This window comes from Humulus lupulus, chromosome 7 (assembly GCF_963169125.1).
Source record: "Humulus lupulus chromosome 7, drHumLupu1.1, whole genome shotgun sequence".
Lineage (NCBI taxonomy): Eukaryota > Viridiplantae > Streptophyta > Magnoliopsida > Rosales > Cannabaceae > Humulus > Humulus lupulus.
In genome coordinates this window covers 27,771,936-27,793,133 of record NC_084799.1, presented here as the reverse complement: position 1 = coordinate 27,793,133, position 21,198 = coordinate 27,771,936, and the positions used below count along the sequence as shown (strand labels likewise).

Genomic DNA, 21,198 nt, shown 5'->3' with positions numbered 1-21,198 from the left:
AAGTCTACTGGCAGGGCACGTTCTGTGGCCACCACAGTTAATCGAACGACGCCCTTTGGATATACTCTTTAGCCGTTGAATCCCAAAATGGGCATGGTGGAGGGCCGAATCTGATTCTCCTCTAGCCCCATCTTCTGGAAGGCTTCCTAGAAGAGGATGTTGTCCCCACTGCCCCCGTTGATCAGAACTCTGCCCAGCTGGCAATGGTCAACCTGTAGGGAAATGACGAGTGGATCATCATGGGGTAGGTGTACGCCCTTCAGGTCATCATCGGTGAAGGTGATTGCAGAGGCTAGGTAGCTTCTATCTTCTGAAGTGACGAGATTGACCACGTGGCCTAATGATTTGTATCGCTTCACTCATTCTTCCATCCTTTTATGGATTTTGGTCGTATGCTCTTGATTTTCAGTGAGTTCTACGATCCCGTGGATCATGGGGACTTGCTTAAGGGGCTCCTGGGTGTTGTCAGAGGCTGCGTGCACGGGGTCTGACGCTTGTGGAGCGGGGGCAGAAGCGGGATTATGCCGCGAGGCACCTGGTCTGCACGTCTCCTTGATGTATTGGGTAAGCCTCCCACTCCTCATGAGGGCTTGGATCTGATTGTTCAAGTTGTGGCATTTAGTGATCGTATGACCGTGATCTTTGTGGAAGAGACAGTATCTGCTTTTATCCCTTCTGTCAGAAGGAGTGGTAATTTTGTAGGGCTTTCGCCAGATAGGTCTGTCTTTATTTTCTTCATAAATGACTTCTTGCAGGACGGTGTATTCGAAGGACGGGTATCGTGATGACTGTCGTTCCTGTCTTGGCCTTTTTCCTTCCTTCGTGTGATCTGTTTGGTTCCGCTTCCTCTTGTCATCCATGGCAGGTGGTGGAGGATTATTTTTTGGTGGAGCAGAGATGAGTGCAGACTTCTTCTGTGCGCGGTCTCGAATTTCCAAGACCCTGAAGATGCCCTCGGCTCGGGTCTGCACGTCTGCCATGTTGTATGGTGGCGTCATGGTGAGATTCTCATGTAAAGAGATCCCACCTGCAAGCTTTTGACGAAGAGATTTGTTGCGGTGATTGGATCGACGTCATGGATTTGATGCACGAGGTCAATGAAACGCTGTAAGTATGCTTTCAGATGTTCATTCTCCCCCTGTTCAATCCGATAGAGATCAACCATTATTCTGGGTGCCTCTCGGTTCGCACTGTATTGCTGTAAAAAGGTCCGTCGGAGATCACTAAAACTGTTGAGTGACCCGGGATTTAATTGTCGGAACCATAACAGAGCTGGCCTGGAGAAAGTCGTTGAAAAGACTTTGCACTGTATGGCTTCGTTATTAGCTTCTATTGCCATCTTCTGTTGAAATTGGAATAGATGGTTTAGCGGATCTCCTTTTCCATTGAACGCAGGCAGGGAAGGGATGATGAAGTCTCGAGGCTTTGGCTCATTCTGAATCCATTCCGAGAAAGGCGATTTCTCATTGGTTCTTGATACTAGATCCAAATGCTCGGTGGCGTAGGCTGATCGCCCATCTGAGAACTTCTGCATCATTTCCCTCATCATGTCTTCTTTCCAACTGTCTAAGAACCGGATTGAGGGAACACGACCTTCAGAGGGAGAATCATGCGCGGCTTGAGGTGCGGTGCGTTGAGGCCAGATTTTGGCTGCTGGCTGAGCGGATCCGGTGGGTTCTGCTTCCGTCCGCCCATGCGTGTCAGAGGTTGGGGCTCGTCGCTCTTCGGCCCCGGAGGATGGCGGCATGCCTTGGGAATTTTCGTTACCTGGGTTCATGTTTTGATGAGGGGAATTAATGCGGTCGATTGGAACTTCAGATCTGCCAGAATCGAGATTGTTGTTGACTTGGGTATTGCGTGCGGTGTTAGCGGATCTGCGCAGTTCAGTTATTTCAGCTTCGAGCCTAGCCTGAGCTTCGGTCAATGTCCTGATCGCTTCATCGAATCGCTGCTGGCTCGCTTCCAACAGGCGACACATCCTGTCGATCTGATCGCTCACGTCTGCCGGAGGGACGCTCTGTGTGACTGGGCCCGAAACTCCGTTGCCTTTTGGTGGCATGATTTCAGGGTTTGTAGAGGATCTTGATTTCTTGGTTCGACAACGTGGCAAAGGCCGAAAAGTTTTTCAGTTCCCACAGACGGCGCCAATTGTTAGAGCAACAATTTGTCTTTCTATATCTGGAAGTAAAACCCAACGATGAATGATGACCTGTTACTATTCCGGTGATGAAGTTTGCCTTTGACTCGTCGGGATCACCTGCAAGAAAGACACTCCGATGCTTAAGTCAGTTCAAAGTTCGATGCCCTTTTCCTTCTATGAATCTTATATTTATAGGACAAAATATGTAAAGCAGTTAGTTGGTTCAAGCGAATCCTGGAATGGGGGGAAGAAATAACTGAATTTCCCTAAAAAAATACCAACTTTGAATGTATCGCTCAGGGGTCAGAGGCGCGGACCGCCTCTGACCCACAACTTCTGCCTTCGGAACTTCTATATGCCAAAACGTTCTGTTTTGAATATTTGATAAATGAGAATAGGGTTTTTGGGCCGAACATTTTGGGCCCAACAGTGTGGATTGAAAGCTTCAGGTTCATATATACATTAGCGAAATTGGAAGTTTATATGCGAATCCAACCTGGAAAAAAGTATGGGAATTTCGTCCATTACAACATTTCAATTAGACTTTTTTTAGCTAAACAAGCGTGGCGCATTTTTTAGTATCCAAATTTTCTTCACAATCGAGTACTTAAGCCCATATACTTTTCCAGTGACTATTTTTTCACTCTTGGCTTGGTTGGTGTCCTAGTATGACATGGCACAATGTATTGTGGGGGTAAGGAATTACTTATGTCCAATATTAAGAGGAAAACTAGTGCTGGTATAGTATTAATTGCTTCACAGGCATATGGTTACCAAAACACTTATCTTTTACTCATATGTTCACAAATCATTATTTCGTTTACCTCAAGGTATTTGATTTATCATCAAAATTATCTATTTACTAGTCCCTCATGAATATTTTCTTAATGAATTTATTGGAGAAAACTTAGGGTCTGATTGGTTCGCAATTAGAAAACTGTAATTTTGAAAAGTGAGATTCTGAAATGAAAATATGAATTTAGTGACTAAAAACATATTTATGAAAATGTGATTAGTTCAATGTAAACTGTTTTTGAGTTTTAAAATATTAAATCTATGAAAATGGAGAAAACATGGTTTTATTGTTCTCTACTTTACTTCATAAAATCTGAATTCTGATTTGAATTTAATTTTCAAATACAGTCTACCAATCATGTATTTTGATGGATCCCACAAATTTTAAAAATCTAAAATCATAAAGTTGTATCCAAATTGGATACCAATCACACCCTTATGATTTTGAGAGCTAGAGAGAAAGAGGTTAGAGAAAGATTTGAAATAGTAACCAAGTCCATCAAAGTTGTTAGAGAATATATTATATTCAATGTAAGTATGGAAAGACAAAATACAACTCTAAGTAAGAATACAATAGACAATGTATTTAATGAAAGTAATGTTACAACTTAATTGTTCAAAATACAAGTAAATAGAAAGATGCAGAAGAGGAAGATCACAAACTCAAAACAATAATAATCAAATAAATAAGAACAAGAAAAACAAAAAATTAACACAAACTCTCACACAACCAAAGTGTAGAGTAGTGGGGATCACCAATTTGAACAAGGTTCAAAATCATTGTTCAAAAGCTTATTTTCCCATATTCTTAAAACACTAAGCCTATGTTTGGTAGAGTGGATATAAAATAAGGAGGAGAGAAAAAATATAAGGGAAAGAAAAATCAAAGGAAATAAAGTAAATGTATTTTCTCTCCTACACGTTTGGTAGAAGAAGAGAAAGGAAAACAGAAAAAACTAATTTATTTAATTAGTTATTATTTTAATTGAAATTCAGAAAAGAAAAAAAATATTTTGACACTTTTACCCTTACATTACTCAACTTTTGAAGGTTAATTTAGTCATATTATCATCAACTACAAAAGTAACATGTTTTCTACTCACATTTCTCTCCAATTTGGAGAGAAAATATTTGGTATGGGCCCACTCATTTTTTTATTTCCAATTTTCCTTTCCACTCTATATTCTCTCTTACCAAACTACTCTATTTTTTTACTTCTCCCCACTTTTCCCTCAAAATCTTTCCATCCTCCCACTTTTCTTCCTTAACAAACAAAGGGTAAGAGATCTCACAAGGGAATAAATCTTTGGAATTATCAAGCCTATATGCTTTATTTTATAGTCAAATGTTTTGTGGATAGAAAATTATGTGTCTTACAAGTGAGCATTAAGCTCCTATTTATAGAGTTTGAGATACCTTTTGAATTTCAAATTCCACCAACCCCATGGTTGTAACTAATGTTTAAGTGGGTGTTTATGGAATTAAAATTAAGATTTGGGAATTACTTGAGATGTTAAAACCGTTCAAATTGGAGAAAAATAAAATTGGAATAGGTTGTCAGCGCCCCAGGCCGCGGCCAAGAGTATAATTGGCCGCAGCCATTGGCCTTTGTCCCCCAGGCAATTTTAGCTTCCAATTTTGTCATTTTTCTAAAAAATGGCCCAATCTTTTCCCACGTGATTTTGTAACCTTCATACACCTCATGGGAGTTAAAAACATGTATTCAACAACCATATTACATAATGGCTCTATGAATTTCAAACACAAATATGTAACTCTCAATCTACACATTATTGGGTAATATTTGGGAGTTACAAATTTGTAACTGATTTTGTAACTCCCAAATATATTACACTTGAGCACACACATGTGTCCAATTTTGTAACTCTCAATAATATATTACAAGGTGTGACAAATCACATTTCGTTACATTATTTAATCTAACATTATATTATTTAAAATAATATAACATCCCCCCACTTAGAATAAATAATCACGTTTTGTAATATTATTTAATCAATCAAACAATATATTAAAATATAATATTCCCCCACTTGATTAAATAACCATTCTCTATAGAAATCTTTGCATTGATGCATAAAATAAAATGTCTTTCGACTTGAATTTTACCTTAGTGTATTTGTCACAAAGTTTGTTGAAATTTCGGTTGCCGAAGCATTGAACCACCATTCCTTGAGAAAAAATCGCTGATAGCACACACATTTTCTGTGTTCACTTGAGACCTCAATGACTCATTTATGCACCGTTAATTGCCATGTGCACGTTCCATTCATAGACTTTCTTGAGAATGACTCTCAATTCTCATGAGGGACGGCACCACCCCCATGTCTATATAGGTAGAACTCTTATAGTATATAGTTACCCTAAAATACTTGTCTTTTCAATACTGAGTTATATTAAAAATCCTTTCAGTTTCAACCCTTATTTTAGTAACACACTAGTACTCTTATCTCAGATGGGATAAAATTTTGAGTACTACTACTATTCACTTGATTAACTTATTATTACCTATTGAACCTAATACTAGTTTGGTTATTAGTATTAAGATAAGTTACCATCAACCACGAATCTCTTTACGGAGTCTAAGTCCCATATCTTGAGATGTAGAAATGATTCCATTTGAGTAATTTATTTTCTCATGTATGAATACTTAATCATTCTCTCATTATTTTATTCAAACCTTGTTGCTAGCTATAGTTTGACTATAATAGTTACACCATTAAAATAGTGAGTTTGACCATTGTCAACACCCCCACTATTTTAAACTTCAATATTCAAGATAAATTTTTTCTTGAATATTAATTCTAGAAACCTCTTTGTTTCTAAAATTCTCTTAATGTTTTAAATTGATTCCTTCTTGAATCTAATATTTTACAAACAATAACTTTAGACATCAAACATATCTAGATTCTATACACATATAGCCAAAGTAATTTAGAATGTTGAATTCTGACTCACCTATTTGATAGAATGACCAAATTAATTAATTATTATCAACAAAATAAATTGATTAACTTTGGAGCATCACCCCAACATTTTACACATAAAGTGAAAATATCACTTTTAAATAAAAATCTCTTTATTTCTATTAAGTCATTTATCTTCCAAAATAAATATGTAATTCTCAAAGTTCATCATGAGTCCTTAAGCCACATGATAAACTCTCAATAGATCAAGATAAACAAAACCGCAATGTTAGTTTATTTTGATTTATTTACTTGCAGAAGCAAGATATACCCCTTTGAAAATAACATTCACTTGGTTTGCTTTCTTTTATATTTCACAAAATGAAATTTGTGAACAAATGTCATGTGAAAATTTCTCAAGCAAATAATCACTCATTTTCACTTTTAGTTGTCTAAATAATCTCAAAATTACTTAAACAACATTTGTGCATTTTCTAAGAGTCTTTTTTAGATTCTTTTCAAAACACCACTTTGACATCCATTGATTTTTCTCACTAAGATCAGTTTGAAAATGTCAAAACACTTAAATCAAATAAAATAAACCCTCATTGATATATTTATACTTTAAAATTGGTTTTACAATTAAAAATGTCCCCTCGTTGAGATTAAATTAATCATATCACCATTTTATTATCTTTAACTAAAATAAACAAAATTCTCATCAATTCATTCACTATTTTTGGTTTTAAAATTCAAAATTGTTTCTCCAATTTTGTAATGTCTCTTCATTGAGACATTGAATATTTAAGAATCATTGTCACTAAATAATTCTCAAATATATTTCAGTTGACCACACTCTCTACTCCAAGTCTTTTTTTTGTTATAACTCCAAGTCTATTGGACAATATGTTATCTCAAAATTTTGGATCCACCTTGATCCAATATTTTCTTGCAATAGCAAGATACAACCACTAAAAGATGTAACCCCCTTAGGTTCATCTTTTCTTATCTCATAAAATGAGATATTCATCTCTTAAATGAGAAAATTAAAATTCTCAAATAATTCATTTTATTTACGAATCACATATCAACAATAATATAAGATAAAACCTATTAACATCTCACAAATATTTGCATGATTATATTTCAATATAATTTCACATAATTGTCAACACATATGACTTGTATCATACTAACATGGTAGACATAAATCACAAATATCATACACATATGATTTAACATTTCTATTGATTCACAAAATCAACATATTTATACATGTCATATAAATCTCATAAAATTGTCATTCTAATACTTTCCCATTATCATAAAATAAGATAATTATATAACATGCTAGCACATAACCCAATAACCCACTAGAGATTATTTACAAAATATGTTAATTAATCACATATTGCAAAAACTCAAGATGTTGAATTATCTTATAATCTAACAACTTTATTTGCAAAAGCAAAGGAGATTAGAAAAAAATGAACCTCATTTGTAAAAAAATTCTTATTCTCATTTCTATCACTATATGAAGTCCATTAGATCTTCTAAGAAAAACAAAGAAGAATATTACCTTATCTTACCACTTTTAAAGTTTGATCCTGACAAGATCTCTATGGTTTTTCCTTCCATTAAAAATGAAAGAAGTAAGTTTTTGATTGTTAGAGACTATATTATAATCAATGGAAATATGGAAAAACAAAATACAACTCTAAACAAGAATAAAATAAACAAGGTATTTGATAAAAGTAATATTAAAGCTCAATTGCTCAAAATACAAGTAAATAGAAAGATGTAGAAGATGAAGATTACAAACTCAAAACAATAATAATACAAGTAAATAAGAACAAGAAGAACAAAAGAATGAACACAAACTCTCACACAACTAAAGTGAAGAGTAGTGGATATCACAAACTTGAACAATGTTCAAAACCTTTGTCCAAAAACTTATTTTCCCCTATTATCTAAGCACTAAGGAATCTCACAAGGGAATAACTCTCTAGAATTATCAAGCCTCTATGGTTTATTTTCTAGTTAAGTGCTTTGAGGATAGAAAATGGTGTGTCTTACAAGTGAGCATTAAACTCCTATTTATAGAGTTTGAGATACCATTTGAATTTCAAATTCCACCAACCCCATGGTTGTTACCAATGTTTAATTCGATATTTATAGAATTAAAATGAAGATTTGAGAATTACTTGGGATGTTAAAATCGTTCAAGTTGGAGAAAAAACAAATTTTGAATAGGCTGTCAGTGCCCCAGATTGTGGCCGCCACTGGCCTCTGTCCCACGGCTGCGGCCAGGGATAATCATTTGACGCGACCACAGTGCAATTTTAGCTTCCAATTTTTCAGTTTTCCAAATAATGTCCAACCTCTTCCCACATGATTTTGTAACCTCTATACACCTTATGGGAGTTAAAAACATGTCTTCAATAGCCATATTGCATAATGACTCTATGAAATTCAAACACAAATATGTAACTCTCAATCTACACATTATTGATTAATATTTTGGAGTTACAAATTTGTAATTGATTTTGTAACTCCAAAATATGTTACATTTTACATTTGAGCACACACATGTGTCCAATTTTGTAACTCTCAATAATATGTCACAAGGTGTGACACATTATTTAATCTAACATTTTATTATTTAAAATAATGGTATTGTTTGGTAATACTTAAAAAAATAATTTTTTTTTAATTAATTAAAAATTTGATATTTAAACATAAAATAGTGTTTGGTAACTCTATTTTTATATATTATTTTTAAAAATTTTATTTAAAATTCATTAAATTTTGAAAATAAAATTTTTTCACTTTCAATTTTTTTTTAAACCATTTTCTACTTTTTGTTTCTTTTTTTCTTCTCTTCTTCAAATCAACACTTCATTTTATATTGTTAAAGAAAAAATAAAAATAAAAGTTATCAAACGCATTTATTATTTTTTTGTTTTTAAAAACAAAATACAAAAATAGTTACCAAACATATTTTTATTTCTTAAAAATAAAAATAATATTTTTATTTTTGTGTTTAAAAAATTCAAAAATAAATTTTTTACTAAACACAACCAATATAACAAAAACTTTAAGAGAACCATTTTATGGTATGCACCTTCTTTAAATCCAATAAATAGGAATCATATAGTTAATCTGATTTTTTGTTTGGTTTGAAATCATTAAATTTGGAACTTCAAAATGTGGGTTGAATTGGATGTGAACTTAAACTTGATGAACACATTTAAAAATTCTAGGTTTGAAAAACTCAAGAACACGGTTAAATATTTTTTGGGGGATTTTGAATTTCATTTCTTGGCATTATAGGTTAAATAATACATATCTCAAATATCATGACATACACAAATTAAGTAAGTCTCTCTCAAATATCATATACTAACAAATTAATAGGCGACGCAATGGCAAGAAATTATTTTTCTACTTTTGCAAAAGCTAATTATATTATTGATGGTTTGGTTAGAAAAGTTTTGTTATGCAATAGCTAGTATATATATTATTCTAAAATGATTCCTTTAACTTAAAAAAGAACCGAGTAGACAGAAAGTATAATTTTTATTGTTAGAAAGTAAAAGATGATATAAATATAAAAGGACCAAGCTTAGAAAAAGATGAAAACATAAACCATATATTACATAAAATGTAGTAACGCTACAAGAAAGCCAAATGTATTTTTAGATTTTTCTATTTATCTACTCTTTGTCTCATATATATAAAATCACCTTTTTCTTCTTATTCAATTAATATTTTCTTTTATAAAACTTGTGAATGATGTTTATCAAAAAAAAAAAAAAAATTGTTCATGCTTGGTTGAAAAGGTGGATAGCATATATATATATATTGGCAATTTTAAAGCTTGCTTTGGAGGGTTATATTTTTAATAATTGATACACATAAAAATAAATAGAGTAATTGGCAGCGAAAACACTTAAGTTTTACAAAATTAGCACATAAAAAACTGGGTTGAATTGGATGTGAACTTTTCTCACAAGCGATACATCACTTGCCATGCAATGCGTCACCTAGTAGTAGACGATGCATCACCTGTTGTGTTTCGCCCAAACCTTAAAGCTTTTAGGCGATGCCATATGAATGGTGACATTTTAGCATTGGATCTTCTAGAACAATTCTTTTAGCTCATTTCAAACTCCAAAATATATATTTACCAACTCCAATCTGTTATACACTATATAAATGATAAATACACTGCACCAAAACATATTTACACATAAGTTACAGTCTCAAATTCAAGTTTAAAGATTGACCTATTGATGTATAAGTTACAATTTTTTTCTTATTTACACATCTATATAAATGATAGCTCTAAAGAGATGATGTGACACTAAAAAATTGCTCCAAAACATTCTTTATATTTTCTCATTTTTTTCACATTTTTTAATTCTTCTTTCTAAATTTTATAATTATTAATTAATAATTAAAGAAAAAACAAAATATCTATCTAATATGAATTCCAATTTGATTAGATCTTTAATAATTATAATAGATGTAAATTAAATATATCTATATATGATAATAATAATAATAAATAATAATCTATCTATTTATATTTTTAACCTATTGACAAAACACGAGGTCCAAAAGTTAGTTTTTAACAATAAAATGTCCAAACGGATAATGAATCAAAATACACGTGGTTCAAATAATCTATCTATTTATTACTATTTTCCCAAAGAAATGACGTGACACTCTAAAATTGCTCCAAAACACTCTTTCTATTTTCTCATTTTTTTACATTTTAAATTCTTCATTTTAAATTTTACAATTACTAATTAATAATTAAAGAAAAAACAAAATATCTATCTATTTTTTAATTCCAATTTGATTAGATATTTAATAATTATAACAGATGTCAATTAAAAACATCTACATATAATATTAATAAATAGTCTATCTATTTATATTTTTAACATTTTGACAAAACACGGGGTCCAAAAGTTAGTTTTTAACAATAAATGGTTCTAGCAGGTAATCAACCAAAATACACATGGTTCAAATAGTCTATCTATTTATTCCTATTTTTAACATTTTGTCAATATGAGGTCTACAAGTTAATTTTTAAAAATAAAGAATTCAAACGAGTAATCAACTAAAATACAAGATTCAAAATGGTGTGAACCCTGAATATATAAATTATATAAATATAAAATTTAATTTTTATAATTTTTTTTATCATTTTGAATAAATACATGTTCCAAAGGTTAATTTTTAAAAATAAAGGGTCAAAATTGGCTAAAATATAGTTTTCAAATAATCGATCTATCTATTTATGTTTTTAACCTTTTAACAAAACATGAGGCCTAAAAGCTAATTTTTAAAAATAAAGGCCCAAAATAACCTTTATTATTCAGAATTTCTCAAAAACATGCAAGATGTTTGCTATACAATGAACACCATCATGAAAAAAACTACGGTCAAGATGCTCTTGCGTGTCTATAGAAGGAGCATGTTGTACGAATAGGGTGAAAAAGAATCTCTACCACAATCTCCCAAAGAAATTTAAAATATTTTTTTTAATATTTACAAAAGACTGCATGAAACGCAATTATGTTTTCTAATTGTATAAGTTACAATATTTTGCAACCTAACTCTTTTTCTTTTAACACCAAATTTTATTATTTCAATTTAATAAAATATAGCAAGATAATGTTCAAAGGGTAATTAAGCTTGGAAATTAATAGTTCAAGAATGCTCATACCATATTCATTGGCAAAATAATTCCATGAAAACATTTTTAACATACTCAAGAAAAACCAAAGAAGAAAATGTAGTACTTAATCAAAGATTATCTCCCCTCATATTCTTATTCCTCAAACTAAGCACTATTTTATATAGTATTCCAGTTTGTTTATATTCTATTTTTATACAATATTATAATTTACGAGTTTAGAATTGAAAAAAATGCGTATGCACTTGTGTAACACCCTAATTTCTCATAAATTATCTAAAACAAAGCGTTGGATCATAAACATAAACATTGCTATTTTATTGAATGAAAATTAAAATAAGTAATTGGATCCATGGTTTTACAAAAATAAAATAATTGTCTTTAACATACTAAAATGAGCAACATTAAATAAAACTTTAAAAGAATCATGCTTTAATAAAAATAGGCCCGCTTGATCTTCTTCGACTATATGGTCCCCACGAGTACATCACGAAGCTCCTAGGTCCCACTCGCCACTGACCTTTCTATCTTTAATTGCCTTATTCAACAACATCATAAGGGGTGAACTTCTAAGCACGGTAAGGAAAATTCAAACAAGAGTCAGTCATATAATCATATAGTCAAACATATCATAAATTTCACAAGAGTCTTAACAAAACTTATTTATACTAATCATACAACATCATAAAACCCTAGGTCATAACATAGCCTAAGTCATAATCATAAATCATAATCTAAATCCTAGTTCATAGCCATAAGTCATAGGTCATAAGTCGTAATCATCACCATAGGTCATAGGTCATAAGTCATAAGTCATAATAATAGGTCATAGGTCATAATAACAAGACAAATATAACAAAAAGATAAGTGCTTATACATGGGTGGCAATTAAGCCCCGAACATAAGTCTGTCATACATCATTGGACACCTTAGGTCCAGCCACACTTACCCTTTTATTGTACCTGAAATGTTAGGTCATACAAAACATAAACTAGGTCATAAACTAAACTACCTAATTTTTCTTACTTTGAGTGTGGAGAGAAAAAGAAAAAGAGGAGATTTGTAACGCCCTGGTTAACCCAAGACCGTCACACTGTGTATTTTAAAGTGCTTAACTCGCTAAACGAGTCATTAGGTTATAAACGTACATCTAGGTGTTATTAATAGGCCTGGGTGAAAATTTCAATTAAAAGGAATGGATATATTTTATTTAAAATATTAAACTGTACATAGGCCCACAAAAGTGTTTACAATCCAAAATGGTCATTATAGTATAAAGGTTACAACCCACCGACCTAAGCGGCAAAAATAGGGTTAAACCCTAGTTCCCCTAAGAAACACCTTGGCCGTGGCGGTTAAGCGGTCGCATATGTACACATCGCAACCTAAGCTCTCCACTCAAGGCTGGGTGAGCTTTTCTTTCCCTTTCCCTACACCACATAGCACCCTTGAGCCAAGGCTCAGCAAGAAAACTTAGTACTACATGTATACAATATAAATAAATGATTCTGAGGCTTGCAGCCCTAATCAGATGATGACTAATAAGTATTTCTAGGTAGAGGACTAATAAGTCTCTCTGGGTAGATGACTAATTGTAACGCCCTACTACCCAAGGACCGTTATAGTGTGCATTTTAAAACAGTGCTAAACTCGCTAATCGAGTCATTTGGCCATAATTGTGTAAATAAATATGATTAACAACTTAGGGTTAAAAAATTTGGTTACGATACAACATTTCACTAAAACGTTTACTGTATACATTGGGATCCAAAATATAATTTAAAGGTTAATTACAATAAACTATTTACAACCAGCCGACCTAAGCGGCAAAATAGGGTTTAACCCTAGTTCTTCTTTAAACCCTCGGTCGTGGCGGTCGAGCAGCCGCATATGTACACATCATCACCTAAGCTCTCCAACTCATAGATGGTCCTACTTTCTTTTGCCTTTACCTGCACCACATAGCACTCGTGAGCCGAAGCTCAGCAAGAAAACTCAATATGCTCATGAATAGTAATAACATGTTACTAAATCATAATAGGCATGGCTACCAATAATAGCCCTATTCATGCATGCAAATAAGTCCAAATAATGATTGTGGGCCCTTCCCTTTGTATGAATGAGTTATGGGCCCTGCCCTTTGTATATATGACTTTCAAGTCATAATAAGAATAGATGGCTAATGTATCCATCTAAATTAAGTGACTCAAGTAAGTGACAATTAAGCCACGCACTTGGGCTCTACACCCTAATTAGATGAGTGAATAACACTTTATGATTTTGATAATCATACTGGGGCTTGTAGCCCTAATCAGATGAGTGACTAACACTTTGAGATTCTGGTAATCATGCTGGGGCTTGTAGCCCTAATCAAATGAGTGAGCCACACTTTGGGCTCCGCACCCTAATCAGATAGGTGACTAAAAAGTCACACTTTGGGATCTGCACCCTAATAAGATAATTGACTAATGAGTGAGTCACGAACTTGGCCTCAACGCCCATAGCCATGTGCGTTGCAGTCACCTGAACCTTTTTGGCCCTGGCTCTTAGTAACTAGCCTTTAGACTAGACAAGCGCTTTTAGTCATACTGGGGCTTGTAGCCCTAATTAGATGAGTGACTAACACTTTGAGATTCTGCTAATCATGCTGGGGCTTGTAGCCCTAATCAATTGAGTGAGTCACACTTTGGGCTCGGCACCCTAATCAGATAGGTGACTAAAAAGTCACACTTTGGGCTCTGCACCCTAATCAGATAAGTGACTAATGAGTGAGTCATGAACTTAGGCTCAACACCCATAGCCATGTGAAGTTGCAGTCACCTGAGCCTTTTTGGCCCTGGCTCTTAGTAACTAGCCTTTAGACTAGACAAGCGCTTTTAGTTTTCATCGAACTTGAGGTCGGTCAAGCATTAATGCTCATGATGCTTCATTCAATGCTTATGTTGATTAGATCTAATCATTTCGGGTTGTATTGAACACATCAATGCCGTTCTTGACTCTTAAGCCAATACACAAGTAAGCAATGCAACCAGGCATATATCATATGTCAAATATCCAAATGTAGGGCATTCAACATGCTTACTTAACAATCACTAGCATAATTATGATCACACACATTTACAGAGACTCAAGCTTTGATCAATCTCATATTCAATATTCATGTCATGCCCTAATCACATGTATCTCATGCATCACATGCATCACATACTGGGTGTAGTTTTCTTACCTTTGGTCCAAGCATAGGTTACTAATGAACGAGCTACAAGCATGATCTTGTTTCCAAGCCCCTAGCGATATCCTAGTCACAACCATAAACGGTGTTTCAATGAGTTCAAGTTTCAAAAACCCAATCCCGGGACCAATCCCGCGCTCTCGGGACCTCAAATTCCACCAAACAGAGTGGTGGAATCATCCTCCGAGCCCTCGGGTCAAAACCCCAAAAAGTACCAAAATACCAATTTCTGAAGGCTATGTAGCGTTACAGCGCTACCTTTGGGCGCTACAGTGCTACAAGCAGACCTAACTCCCACAAACAGAGCTCTTAGCGCTACAGCGCCCAAACCAAATTGGGTTCTAACTTCGTGTTCTTCGAGTTTCAAAGCTCCAAATCCGACCCCAACCTATCCAAATCTCAAAATTAAAGTTCCCAAACATCCTAATCTCCCAAAACCAATAAAACCTAAGCTTCAATTCATCCAAAAACTCATCAAAACATAAAATCCAATCATAGATTAAAAAATTTAAAAACTCAGAACTTAAAACTTGGATTACCATCTGATTGATTTCTTTCCCAACTAAATCCTTCGGCTAATAGGCTTCTAATCTTCCTTAGAATCGCTATGCCTCAATCCTTGCTTGAATCTGAGCCCTAGAACTCAAGTTTCCTTCGAAAATGCGATCGGGTGACGAAAAGAGAACGGGAGGAAGAGAGAACGTTCTGAACGTTCTTTTATAATTTTAACAGGTTACTTCAAGCTTAAGTAACCTCAAGCAAATCCTAATGCTCGGGATCCCGAAAATGCCCCCGGGGGTAAAATAGTCAAAATTCCCCTAATTTCCCCCTGATCTCACTAACTCCAATTTATCATCAAATATTTATTCCCATTACCCAATATCCCGGTAATGTGCTAAATACCCCTTGACTCACTCCGAATCAAGTATAAATCTCGTTGTGACTTTCCTACTAGCTTACCTCCTAGGATCGTGTCGTGTTGAGTAGCCCTAGCATAACCAAATAATAATGAAGCACCACACACATGCCCAATATACCCAAAATGGCCAAAATATGACAATGACCCAATTAATCAAAAATAGGTTCACATGCATATTTAATACACCTAAACATGCATATAATCATTTATGTAACGTCCTGGTTACCCCAAGACCGTTACGGTGAACGTTGAATAGTGAATTTAACTTGCTACCCGAGTTCTTTGGTTAAAAACGCGCTTCTAGGTGTTATTAACAGGTTAAGGTGGAAAACCAATCAAAAGAAAATGATATATTTTATTTAAAATATAAAACTGTTCATGGGCCCATAAAAACGTTTACCAGTTATTTACAATGCAATATGGTCAATACATTATAAAATTTATAATCCGCCGATCTAAGCGGCAAAAATAGGGTAAACCCCCTAGTTCCCCTGAGAACTCCTTGGCCGTGGTGGTCAAGAGGCCGCATATGTACACATCACCACCTAAGCTCTCCACTCAAGGCTGGGTGAGCTTTTCTTTCCCTTTACCTGCATCACATAGCACCCATGAGCCAAAGCCCAGCAAGAAAACACAATAATGCAAGCATGTAATATCAAATGATGATCATGAAAATCATACAGAGATTATAGATCTGAACAGATGAGTGAATATCACTTTGTGGTTACATTAACCATGAAGGAGCTTATAGCTCTTAATCAGATGAGTTGTTTAACACTTGAGGTTCTGGTAAACCATAATGAGTGACTAACGAGCAAGTCAGTAACTTAAACAAATGAGTGACTGATGAGTAGGTCACTAGCTTAAACAAATGAGTGACTGATGAGTAAGTCACTAGCTTAAACAGATGAGTGACTGATGGGTAAGTCACACGGGGCTCGGCACCCATAGCCATGTGACTAAATAGTGGGTCTGTGGCTCTAAGTAACTAGCCTTTGGCTAGACAAGCGCTTATAGTATTCATCGAAGTTGAGGTCAGTCCGTCATTAACGCTCTTCTGAGTCATTTAATGCAGATGTCGATTAGATCTAATCTTTGTTGGCTTGCGTTGAACACGCTAAAGCCGTTCCTGACTTATGAGTCAGCTCTGTGTGACCAGTGCCCAGTACCACTGCCGAACTTGACTAATGAGTCACAGCTTCACAGTTGATACTGACACCTTTGCCAATTCTGATTATTCAGTTAGTGACATACACAAGTGAGCAAGATTTGCCAAGCATTCAATATTCAATCCATGTCCACATTTAAACATTCAACATGCCTCATGAATAACCATGCATGTCACATATGGGGTGCAGTTTTCTTACCTCTGATTCGAGCGATAATTAGTATAAGAATGACCCTTGAGAACGATCAACCTTTAAGTTCCTTAGCGGTCACTTAGTCATAACCAAATATGGGATTCAATCAATAAAATGAATAACAAAGGTTCCCAAACCAAGATCTAGCCTCCGGGACATTGAACCCCACTAAACTGGGTAGTCGGAACGATCCCGAGGCCTAAAACTAAGTTCCCATGATCAAAACACCCAATTGTCCTCAAATCCCTCAATGAGCCGCGACTCCCAGCCACACCAGGAGCAAGCGCCATGGCGCCCTATACCCAGTGTCGCGGCCCCCAGCACACACAAAACCCATCTCCTTCATCTTCGAGCTTGGGCCGCGACGCCCAAGAACAGGGCCGCAGCCTCACCTGGGAAACCTGCCATAACTCCGTTTTACCACATTCTAAACCTTCCAAAAACATACCTAAACATCTCCAAATTCAAAAATCAAAGTTCCCAAACTTCCCAATGATCCAAAATCATCAAATCTTGAGGCTCAAACGAATAAAAACTCAACGATACACAAAATCCAAATCAAAGCTTAGAAACTCTAAAACTCAAAACTTGAATTACCTTTGATTGGGTTGTTTCTCATTAAATCCTTTAGTCAAGAAGCATATAATCTTTCCAAGGATCACTATGGCTCAATCCTTGCTTGATTCCGACTCCTAGAACTCAAGTTCTCTTCGAAATTGCCAGAAATGGTCACAAAGGCTTATGGGAGAGACAAAAAGGTGTTTTCAACGTTGGTTCTTCCTGACAGACTACTTCAAGCTTAAGTAATCTCAAATAAAACCTAATGCCCAGGGTCCCAAAAACATCCCCGGGGGAAAAATAGTCAAAACTCCCAGAATTTCCTCCTGATCTCAATAACTCCCAATTTTTCATCAAATAACGATTTTCATTATCCAATATCCCAATAATTGACCCCGTTATGACAAAACCACTAATTTGCAACATAAGACTGTCTCTTGCCGAATAACTTGAATATATCCCCATAATAATGGGATCTCATCCATAAATCACAATATGCACCAAAATACACAAATATGCCCTCAACGGGCCAAATTACTAAAATGCCCTAATAATCAAATGTGGACCCACATGCATGCATTTAACATCATATTATAATATAATTCACATAAACATGCATATAATCATTTAATGGCATAATTAAACAATTATGGCCCTCCCGGCCTACTAATCCAGCCATTAAACCGCATTAGGGATTTTGGAGCATTACAATTTAATTGCATAACAAATCTATTATGGCCCTCCCGGCCTCCTAATCAAGGCCCAAAGCCTTATTAGGAAATTTGGGTCATTACACTAATAATTCTCTCTGGTGTAGATGACTAATAAGTCTCTCTGAATAGATGACTAATAAGTCTCTTTGGGGTATCGCGTCCCAAGACATGTGACGTTTCAGTCACTTGAGCCTTTTAGCCTTGGCTTTAAGTAACTAGCCTTTACACTAGACAAGCGCTTTAGTTTTCTTCGACCAATAGGTCGGTCAAGCATTTAATACTCATGTTGATTAGATCTAATCATTTCGGCCTACGTTAAACACGCTAATGCCGCTCCTGACTCATAAGTCAATACCATATGACCAGTGCTCAGTACTACTGCCGATCATGACTGATAAGTCAGTACTTCACGACCAATACTAAACACCAATGTCGTTTCTGACTAATAAGTCAGTGCCATTCACAAGTAAGCAAAGCTGCCAGGCATTTACAATGCAATCAATGTCCATAAATAGAGCAGTCAACATGCCTTATTAATAACCATGCATGTTACATACTGGGTGCAATTTTCTTACCTTTGGTTCGAGCGTGAAATAATAAAAGAAAAACCCTTGAGAACCATTTGTCCTTAAGCCCCTTAGCGGTCACCTAATCATAACCAAGTATGGAATCCCATAGAGCTTTGCCGCGGCACTAGGCCAATTTCAAGAGATGGGAATTTGTGTTTTTAGGGTTTTGGCGCAGGGGGCTCGGGGGACGCTTTCGCTACCTTGTGTGGGGAAACAGGAGGTCCCGAGAGCACGGGATTGGTTCTAAGAGATGATTACGAATTGATTAGTAACGAGAGTGCTATGTCTGTGCTGTGACTAGATTTTCAACGAGGCTCGGGTTAAAGGACTATGCTCGGGATTTCAGTGCTTATGAAGCTTGGGACACAGGTAAAAGAACTGTTTGTACCCGTAGAGCTATGTGGTGTATTGTAGGGGTGCACACGGGTCGGGTTTTCGGGTTTCGGGTTCATCAGGTTAGGGTTTTACGGGTTTCGGGTTGAGAAAAATGGTACCGAAACCGATCCGAAATTTTTGGGTTTTTTCGGGTTTCGGGTTTTATTTGAGTTCGGGTTCGGGTTTGATTCGGGTTGGGCTGAGCCATTTGTGTTTTGGGCTGAAAAACCAAATTTTGCAAAAATACCATTTTTTACACTTTTTTTAAAGAATGCCATTTTTTCTTCAAAAATACCATTTTTTCGGATTTTGGGTTTGATTTTGGGTTGGACTGGGAAAATTGGGTTTTGGGCCGAAAATCCAAATTTTGCAAAAATACCATTTTTTAACACTTTTTTTTTTCAAAATACCATTTTTTTTTTCAAAAATACCATTTTTTCGGATTTCGGGTTTGAACCCGAGTTTTAACCAACTTCAAACCCGAACCCGACCCAAATTTTGTCGGGTTCGGGTCGGATTTAACTCGAATCCGACAGGTTTTCCAAAAAAACGGATTTTCGGGTTGCGGGTCAGGCGGGTTTGCGGGTTTTGCTGGTTTTTCGGGTCAAATGTTCACCCCTAGTGTATTGTATTGTATGTATTGTTTATGTTTGTTATGTCATATATGTGATTATGATTGTTCGGCAAGAGCTAGGAGCGAAAAAAGCCGGAAGAGGCAAATGTCGGGATTGGCAAGAGCGGGGAGCGGCAAGAGTCGGGAGCGGTAAAATCCAGGAGAGGCAAGAGCCGAGTACGACAAGGGGCCGGGAGCAGCGTTTAGCACGCGGAGTGCTAGTTGCCAGGGCGAGACCCTAAAGGATACCTGGGATATCCTCACGGTGTGGACCGCGAACCCAGGGCTTGGTAAAGCGCTTGGGACGGCATGGCCGCTATGTGTTTAGCCTGTTGGCTATTTTGTTATATGCTAATGTAGTGTTGAGCTGCTGTGTGAATGTACTATTATATTACTGTATTGTCTGGTTATAGTGCTAATGTGTTATTGCACTGCTGTATTATTAGGATGATAAGCTATTGTACTTCTAAGTTGATCTAGATGATGTGTCCTTGAGTATGCTAGTAGGATATGGTATCTGTATCTATTGCTCTGATTGAATATGGTTTATTGAGATATATATTCTTATTGCATGGTATGATTGTAGTTCTCTTGCTGGGCCTTGGCTCACGGATGCTCTGAGGTGCAGGTAAGAGCAAGGAAGTTGGATCTTACAACCATGAGTTTGAGGGCATGGAGCGGTGTGTACATGTTTGGCCTACCTGGCCACCACGACTGGAGTTATTTCAAGGACACGTGGTAAACGTCCCATTTTGTGGCTTAGGTCGACCGTACTGTACCTTTGAATTGTAAATGAGTTTCAAAACTATATTTTGGGGATCCCGATGTAATGTTTTTACGAACTTTAATAAAAGACCAACTTTTATACTTAGTGTTTATTAAATGAGTCTTTATTTTTATCCAAGCACACTTTTTAGTCTTAAACCTCGATTAGCGAGCTAATGGCACTTTTATAAATCACTTGGTAACGGCTCTAAGGAGGTAGGGCATTACAACTTGGTATCAGAGCGTGCCAAGGTTTATGGTTCTTGGAGATTGACCGAACATGTACACTCGCTGCTAGAGACAAGCTCGACTCATGGTTGGTATTAAATGCGATATTTGTTTAACTGGTTATGTGAGTTGCCTTATTTGCTAGAATAGGGAGCATGATGATTATGTGTGTGATTTATGGGAATGAGGTTTGATGATTGATGCATGAGAAATTTGTTTTTGTATCGTAGTATGTGTATCTTTGGCTTCTATGTTGATTAGTCTTGCTATGGTTTAGCGTTGTATAAGAGTAT

At 35.5% G+C, this 21,198-nt stretch overlaps 1 protein-coding gene across 1 annotated transcript; it reads right to left on the bottom strand.

The window, feature by feature from the left end:
- Positions 1 to 994: 994 nt before the first annotated feature.
- On the bottom strand, positions 995 to 2,059 carry LOC133791539 (uncharacterized). Its single transcript, XM_062229460.1, has one exon. The coding sequence runs from the start codon at positions 2,057 to 2,059 to the stop codon at positions 995 to 997; it is 1,065 nt and encodes a 354-aa protein (XP_062085444.1).
- Positions 2,060 to 21,198: the final 19,139 nt, after the last annotated feature.

Bases quoted from the DNA above. Each gene is read 5' to 3' on its own strand.
- LOC133791539 (XM_062229460.1), bottom strand. From the start codon at position 2,059: ATGCCACCAAAAGGCAACGGAGTTTCGGGCCCAGTCACACAGAGCGTC.